The sequence below is a fragment of the Colobus angolensis genome, unplaced genomic scaffold (genome assembly GCF_000951035.1).
Source record: "Colobus angolensis palliatus isolate OR3802 unplaced genomic scaffold, Cang.pa_1.0 Scaffold41, whole genome shotgun sequence".
NCBI classification, from domain to species: domain Eukaryota; kingdom Metazoa; phylum Chordata; class Mammalia; order Primates; family Cercopithecidae; genus Colobus; species Colobus angolensis.
This window is the reverse complement of record NW_012117488.1, coordinates 734032-742225: the sequence shown is the minus strand read 5'-3', so window position 1 is coordinate 742225 and position 8194 is coordinate 734032. Positions and strand designations below refer to the sequence as shown.

At 49.2% G+C, this 8194-nt stretch overlaps 1 protein-coding gene across 1 annotated transcript; it reads right to left on the bottom strand.

Annotated features, from left to right (window-relative positions):
- Positions 1-2756: 2756 nt before the first annotated feature.
- On the bottom strand, positions 2757-7988 carry BARHL2 (BarH-like homeobox 2). Its single transcript, XM_011956040.1, has 3 exons — positions 7319-7988; positions 5246-5471; positions 2757-3358 (listed from the first exon to the last, which is right to left on the bottom strand). Exons 1-3 carry the CDS (start codon positions 7944-7946, stop codon positions 3046-3048), a joined length of 1167 nt encoding a protein of 388 aa, XP_011811430.1. The 5' UTR covers positions 7947-7988; the 3' UTR covers positions 2757-3045.
- Positions 7989-8194: the final 206 nt, after the last annotated feature.

Here is an 8194-nt window from a genome sequence, read left to right as displayed (position 1 = left end):
AAAGGAAAGGAAAGAAAGGAAGGAAGGAAGGAAGGAAGGAAGGAAGGAAGGAAGGAAGGAAGGAAAGAAAGAAAGAAAGAAGGAACCAGGCACTCACCCAACTTTTCTTCCTAGGACAATCTCCCCCACCCCACAACATCCAATCTGCCAACTTGTATGCAACAGCAGGTAACCAAACAAATTTAGAAAGGACATTGACACATTCAGTTGCATGATTTAGGGCGTGAAAGAAAACATGACTTTGAAGAAACTTGGATTTGGGGAGGACTATAATGGATCCTGAGTAATTGCTAGCAGCAGAGGAATATGAGGTTAATTAAGAGATCTTGTCTCTGTAGGCACAGTGCTTCCCCCTGCATTGTCTACCTCAGGAGTTCAAGTTCAGCCTTGGGTGTAAAGCGGCAGTGGGCAGACTTCCCGGCCCACCCTCCTGCAGGTGGCTGGGGACTGCTGGCAGCAAATGGGTGCTCTGGCCTTGTTTGGATTTGTAGTTTTGTGTGTTTTTCATACCTGGATCTAAGTTAACTCTTTGTACAGATTCTTTGTGTGCATGAACTCTGTGGCTTCTCAAATCCCTCCTTGTGCCTAGAGTTGAGCAGCCCCAATTTCAGTACAAACAGAAACTACAGCACCCTCAAACCGTGGAGAGTGCCTTTTTAGGCCTAGGCAGACCACTTTTAGACTGTTTAAACTTGATCAAAAAGCCCAACTGCCAGATGAAACAAGGAGGGTCTGCTAAGTGCCTAGGTATTGGACATCCTAACTAGACATAGCAGCGCCCAATTTCCAGCCAAGCCCAGCTGTCTAAGTTTGTCTCAGCTAAGCAGGCAGAAAATGAGAAGGGCCAGTCCAGACCCTTTTGTTAGAATCAAGCAAGACCAAGACCAAGTTTAAAGCAAATTGATGAGCCGGAGATACATCTGCAAACCACTTCCTAATTAGCCAAGATCTGATCAAGGTGCCCCCAGGCAATTTCCACCTGGATTTCACCTTTCTTCTCTTCTTCTTTCCCACCCCTCCAAAATATACATTCCCACATCACTTCACATTTTTAAAAACATTTTTAACTACACTAAGGTTCAACCATCAGAGAAAGCTGGAGGCCAGGTCCAAATGTATTTTAGCTGCTTGTATTACCTCTTTGTCACTGTACTAGAGTATGAGTGAGGATAGAAATGTGAGGATACCCAGATACGAGATCTGACTCTGGCTACTCAGGAAGTGACCTGGGGGCTGGAGAGGAGTGGGAGCAACCGGGGAACTGTAGCTGCATTAAGTGGCTCCTTCATACAGTTCTGAGCACTGAACCTGGTGGGGAACCAGCCTGGTGGGGGGTGAGGGGTGGTGTTTATGGTTGACTTAGGCCAGGGTGCTACAAACATTTACTTACACACACACACACACACACACACACACACACACACACACACACACTCCTAAAGCAGGCAGCGGGCCTCCTCCACACTCTGGGCAGGGTCTCCTATTTTGCAGTCCCAGCTGTCCCAGGGGTGCAGATAAAAGGCTTGGCAGCCAGTCTCAGCCTGAGTTCACCCTTGCAAAGGAGCTCCAGGCATGGCAGCACAACGAACTCACTAGGACAAGCGGCTTCGCACGGGGCTGGGGGCTGGATGCCCGCCGCCAGGGTCTCAGAAGGCAACGATCAAAGCCGCCACAAGGGTTTGTTACTTGGGCCTCTCCAAGTCCCCCCGGGGGCGTCCTAATTGCTCGTCCCTCAGCCTCCCGCTCACAGGCTGTCCGACAGCGCGGGCGCCCAGCCGCGGGCAGCAGAACAGCTGCAAGGCCCGAGGAGAGTCCACCCGCCGCCCAGCCCCTGTCAGCATTGTCATCACTGCCTAACGCTTAGGACCCTCGCTGCCCCAGGAAGACCCCTAGGAGAAGGAGGAGGGGCGGACCGAGGGATCACCACACCATCGGTCAAGCGGGGGCCTCTATGCAGGTCAGGATGGCAGCAAAGTTGGTCGCCGACTTAGCCAGCACCAACAGCCTACAAGTACAGATTTTCTCCCACGGCCTCCTGGGTTGCTTTGAAACCATCCACTTAAAAAGAAAGGAACTCACACTTATTAAATAATGGTTCCGAAGAGGCCGGCACGAAAAATGGAGCTGCTTTTATACAAGCCAACCTAACTTCTTTATGGATTTTGTAAATTCCTAATATTTCAAAAGAAATTTGTTGTTCTAAACCAAGTCAGCACTTCATCATAGTACATTCTGCTTTAGTAAAATCAGCTCCCTTGAATTTCATCACTTGTTAAAAAAAGATAAACTTTATTTTTGTAATTTTCAATCACAAAAAAATCTATATTTTTGTCTAAGCATTTATTTTACTGAATCAAAAAGACATGAAAAGAAAAATCATGTTTTTACTAATGTATATAAGTGACTCTTTCTGGACAACATATAATAAATATGATATATCACTTATCACTCAGTCTTTCAAATGTACATTTTTTTCATATTATGGAGCATGCCACTTTTCCAAAAGAAAAAAGGTCATGAGAAATCAGTGCAAAGTTCTCAGTTACCCTCCTCTTTTCTCTGGGGCAGACGGAATGTCCTCGGCAACACCCTTTTTCTCAGCACTTGAGGCTGGCTGTCCATCTACAGTTCTCTCTGCCTGTGCGGTTTCCGCTCCGTGCCCTTCTTTCTTCCCTCCTGAGCCCTCCCCCCTCCCTCCCTCCTGCTTGTCCCCAAAGTTATTTTTTTAAAAGAATCTGAGGTTTTGTTTTTGTCGATGTTTTCACTTACTGGTCGCACTTTGAGTGGGGTCAGCATTTTCGCCAGTCACACTGCTGTGGGGGAGCTTTCCAGCCCTGTTTCTAGGGGTGGGGAGATGGAGAGCAGAGGGCTGGCTCCTCTTTGCGGGTCCCCGACCCACTGGTAAGCATCTTTCTCTCTTACTCCTCTGCCTTCCAGAGTCGGCTGCAAGGGAGGCCTAGTGGCCTGGAGCGGGGAGAGGAAGGGCAGCAGTCCGGGTTGGGCAGGGATATGGGGAAGGGATTGCAGTGCCTTCCTGCAATGTTTTCACCGGGGGTGTGGGGTACCCGGGATGGGGCTGGACAAGGGATTAAGGGCTGGCTGTCCCCCAGGCCCTAGGCCGTGGATGAGCACACGGGGCACCAGGGGCCGCTGAAGCTGGGGATGGGGTGCTGGAGGAGTCCGGTACATGCTGCTGTACATGGCAGCGGCAGCCGCCGCCGCCGTAGTGCTGTCCATGCTGCCCAGCAGGCTTGGATGATAGAAATAAGGCGATGGAAACATCCTCTGCAGCGCTGAGTAGTTCCCTGCCTCGGCCAGCAATTCCAGGCCCACCGCTGTCTGCCGCTTCCACTTGGTCCTGAAAGAAAGCAGGCGTGCAGGCATGCTGTGGGCATGGTCCAGGCACCAAGACCCAGCCCCTTCTCTGGCCCCTTCCTGCCTCCTCCTTCTTTCTCCCCTGGGTGGCAGGAAGACTCAGAGAGCTATTCAAACTGGCAATGCACTACATCTCCTGCCCCAGCCTTGCTCCCAGAAAGACCCAAACGCAAAGCCAGTTTTGTAAATTATACCTTCAATGGCAGAGACCCTCACAAATGAGATCCTACAAGCTTTGCTGTCTTTTCCTAAAGCTCTGCTCTGCTGTTGCCCCCTTGTAGTTTGACTACTTCTGGAAACTTTCCTTAGGGCCAAAGAAGACTTCCACAAGCAGTCACTTTCCTCCTTCCTTAATTTCCCTTCCACATCCCCCCACTCCCAACAATCCCAAAGAGTCTGCTCTCAGCCCCTCTTCCTTCCCCCACAGGCTGAGAGAGAAGAAACCGTAAACAAAAGGATGCAGAGACTCCTAAGTCAGGGACCCTAGCTCTTCTCAGTCCCCAGGGCTGGGAGACATATTTCTCTCATAAGCCTGACAGGACCTTACAGTGGGCAGGGAGCTTAAGGGGAGGATGGCAACAAGGTCTCAAAATGGAATTCATTTGAGGGAGGGCTCTCCCAAGGGCAAATTACCTCCTGGCCATTCTGAGGGGGGAAATGCATTTCAAGATATTTCCTCCTCAGGGAGAAAGTAACAATTAAAACCTGTGATCAGCTTTTCTCAGTCTCCTCCCTCCCCCACTGCACACCCTGCTAGGAAGAAGAGAGCAGGCGGTTGCTCAAATGCCTTATGAAGGAACGCAGGACTGGTGGGCCATCCATACTCGGCAGCTCCAGCCAAATTAATAAACATGTCGCCCATTTTAAATTGGCTACAAATGACACTAATGTTTTCCGACAGAATTAGGGTGGCTGAAACTGTATGTAATGAGACAGAAAATTATGGTAAAGATGACGACTGGGTGGGCATTTCCAACCGCACTTATGGACGATTAGAACATAAGCGAGAGAAAAGGAGGGGGAGAGAAAATCGAGACAAGGAGATGAGCGCCAGGCTTGAAAACAGTGAAACCTCTGCCTCAGATCGCCCAGTTTCCGCTCTACACTTCCCGGCCCAGCAAGCACTACCAGCCACTTTTGCTTTCTTAATTTCCCTTCTAGAGAAGGAGCAGTGCCAGGAAGGTTCTGCAGCACTCTTGCTCCATGTTGAGACAGCAAAGGCAGCCAGTACAGGGGACAGACCCACACTCTCTCCTTCTCCCTGCACGGATGCTTGGCCAGCCGCCGATTCTCTAGCCTGCAGCTGCCAAACCAACTCTAACCCAGCTGGGCTCTCCTAGTCTCTGCAGCTACACTGACCAAGGCTGGGACCCTGCTTCTCCCAGCCGCCTCACAGGCCAAAGCAAGGACATTTACCCCGAGGCTGCTGGGACAGCTCTGTGGAGATAGCAATAGCTGGGCCGGGCCTTGTTGTTGTCAGCTACAAACCTTTGGAACCAGCCTGGGGCGGGCCCAAAGGGTGCATCGCGCAGGCTCTCTGGACCTGAGTGTCAGCTGCACAGATGTCTCAATTTGAGAAGGTGTGGCTTCATTGATTTGAGGATGAAGTGGGGGGAATTCCAGCGGCTCGGGTTTCAGAGGAAAAGTAACACCTGTTAAAGCACTTAGAAGTGCAAAATTGTCCAAATTCCAGCTGCCCTTTGGTCCCTCTCACCTTGGGGGTGTGGCTCATCCCTACCTCATCCTTAAAGCACCCAAGTGCCCACTCCAGGGTCTCTCTCAGTCCTTAGAGTCTCTGGAGGCCAGGAGGGAAGAAGATTCATGACTTAAACAGGCAGACACCTTTGTTCCCACAAACTGCCTCCCTTACCTGCGGTTCTGGTACCAGGTCTTGACTTGGGTGTCAGTGAGGTTGAGCGCTGCAGCCAGGTCCATGCGATCCTGCACACTCAGGTACTTCTGCCGCTCAAAGCTACGCTCCAGTTGATTGAGCTGGTGGTCGGAAAAAGCTGTCCTTGCTTTTCGAGGCTTCTTGGCTCTCACAGGGGGACTCTCACGGCTACTCGTAATCTCCCGGTCTCCTTCCTCCTTTGTCCCTACCATAGAAACCCAGACACAGTGGTAAGTTAGCCTGGAATGGGGAGGACTGAGTGTCCTCCTGGCATACGCTTCCACATTCCCAAGCCAACCACTGGCCTCGGGGGACTACACTCTGCCACCACCAGAACACACACACACTCAGGCCTTAGCCCATGTGGAGGAAGAAGACTGTTTTCAGACTGCAGAGTGTGGGACCTTGTTCAGAGGTTCTAAAGGGGGTCTAAAAGGGGGTCTGATCTTCACATGGTTGGAAGTTAAAAAGTAAAAATTTTTTAAAATAAAACTTTTAAAAAGGGTTATTTTGTTATTCTTTCCTTGATTGAGAGAGATGCTCTCCCTTTTCTTTATTGTTTTCAGTATTGTTTATTGATCCTTGTTTTTCTGGTAAAGAGATATGCTGACTTTGTTTAACTGATTTGGTACTTTTCAAAGGGTCTTTCTACTCCTTTTTTTTTTTTTTTTTTGAGGAGGGGGCATCTTTTTCATTTTACTTTTTTCTGTTTTCTGAAAGTTATGGGTGTTTGTTTTTCTTTTTCAGATGCACCTGGGAAATGTTGGAATCAAGCTTTCTGAAGCCTGCATCGGGTCTTTTAAAGTTTCACAAAGAGTATGTCACCCAAACACTGAGTTGAGCTTAAAATCACTGAGCCCATCCAGGTGACAGCATGGAGATTTCCGGATTCTATTTGTCAACTTTGGTTTTTTACTGAAATGCTGGGAAATCGATATGTCAATCCCTCCCTGTTTGTACCCGTTTGTGCAGTGCTCCTTGATCTTCCCTGCAGGAAGAACAATAATCTCTCTAATTGACCCACTGGGGAGGTTGGTGCACAAAAAATCGCCAGACCAGACTGTACATCTGTTTTGGACAGTATTATGCTAATGCTGTAACAGTAAAATGAGGAGCTAACGTCCTACCTTCCAGTCAGCATATTTCTTTACCAGAAAAAACAAGGATCAATAATAATAAACAACGTTACCTGTAAAGGAAAAATGCTCCTGGTATGTTAAAACTCTTCCCATGCAAAGACTACCACATTTACTTATGAAATTGTCTGAGGAGAAAATGGGAAAAGGGAGTTCAAGGACAATTTCCATTGTCATCTTTTTTAACAAAAAGGAGATTAATCCAATTTCAAAAGATTTTATTTTTATAAATGCTACCTCCTAATTACTTGTAAGGGGCCAAAAATCTTCATAGGATACAGCTACTCAGTTGAGGCCATAGGATAAGAAGGGTGCTTTTAAGAAACTGATTACAAATTTTTACGGGCTTCCCTATACTAACCACGATCTAATTTTTTAAAAGTTGCTCTGTTCATGAAACTCAGAAATTTTTCCTTCATTAAAACCGATAATTCCTGTGATGGTGTTTAGAAAATAAGGTGGGGGGTGAAATCACTTGCATTAAAGAACGAACACCAGGTTGTGATCACATCCACACTAGCTAAGTGGTTTCTCTCTCTCACCTCCCCACATTCCCATTCCCATTCCCAAAGTCTCAGCTAGAAAAACCCCAATTCCATCCCTTTTATCAACGAAAAGTATTTCCTGTTGGATGCCCTCCGCCGCCCCTTAACCCCCAATAGATTAAAATTAAGTAAAACAAAGGAAGGAGCTGGATGGACGTTGAAGGTTGTTGGGTAGAAATTTAACAATAAACAGAACTTTGAAGAGTCCCCAAATCTCACGCCCAGGCCTCCCTTCAGCTTGCAGTATTTTAACCGTCGCCCAGTCGCCCAAGATGAGCCCGGAATCGCTCCCCAGCAGAGATTTGCTGAAGACTGAAGGGGATATTGGGAACCAGGAGGAGAAGCCAAGAGCGCTGGGTGGCGGGACTCACCGTGGCATTTGATGTCGCTCTGGGAATCCTCCCGCTTGTCGAGTTTGGTTTTGCTGTCCTCCTGCTCGAGCTTTGGCCTGAAGCTCTCGTGCACTGCGTTGCTCTCCTGCTTCGGGGTGTGGTGGGGAGAGGATACACTGGTGCTGTAGGGTGCACATGCCGCCAGAGGTTTGCTGTCGCCCAAGATGTCCTTAATTAAAAAAGAAGACGTGGAAGTCCTGGGGGCCGAGGCGGCCGAGCCCAGCTGCTGGGCGGGCGGTGGTGGCTGCTGTGGCAGCGGCGGCGGCGGCTGCTGTTGGGGCGAAGGCTGCAAACTTTGGGTCGGGGCCGCGGCCGGTAGCGGCGGCTGCTGGCTGTGGTGGAGGTGGTGATGATGCTGGGTCGCGTCTGCTACCAGATGCTGCTCCGGGGGCTCCATGGTGACTGAAATAGGAGAAGAAGGCACCGTCCCTACGGTATCAATCTCCGAACAGGGAGATGGGGTGGCCTGACTCCTAAAATCCGCGGTCCTGGCCTCACCGAGCGGGCGGAAATCTCCATTCATCATGCCCGGGCTGCCTGAACTGGCACTGGATAAAATCGTGTCTATTCCAAAACTCGACCCGCTGGCCCCTTCCATTGTTGTCATTTCTACATGAGGTCCACGCCACTCCGCCGTTCAGCAGCCGCCCCGAACCAGCGAAGGAAGCTATCGATCGTAAAATAAAATAAACACCAAACAATGCTGCCGCCGCTTAAAAAAAAAAAAAAAAAAAGTGGGGCGGGGAGAGAAGGAAGGGTAATTGGGAAGTGGCAATCAGTGGATACTTTCGACACAACTTTTTTTCTCTTATGCAAAAAGTAGGAGTGGGAAGAAAAAAAGATGATGCGGGGCGG

Excerpts from the sequence above, each read along its gene's own strand:
- BARHL2 (XM_011956040.1), bottom strand. The coding sequence starts at position 7,946 with ATGACAACAATGGAAGGGGCCAGCGGGTCGAGTTTTGGAATAGACACG. Across the intron at positions 5,472-7,318 it reads GAGCGACATCAAATGCCACG|GGACAAAGGAGGAAGGAGAC; the intron begins GTGAGTCCCGCC and ends TTTCTATGGTAG. Across the intron at positions 3,359-5,245 it reads ACCTGGTACCAGAACCGCAG|GACCAAGTGGAAGCGGCAGA; the intron begins GTAAGGGAGGCA and ends GCTTTCTTTCAG.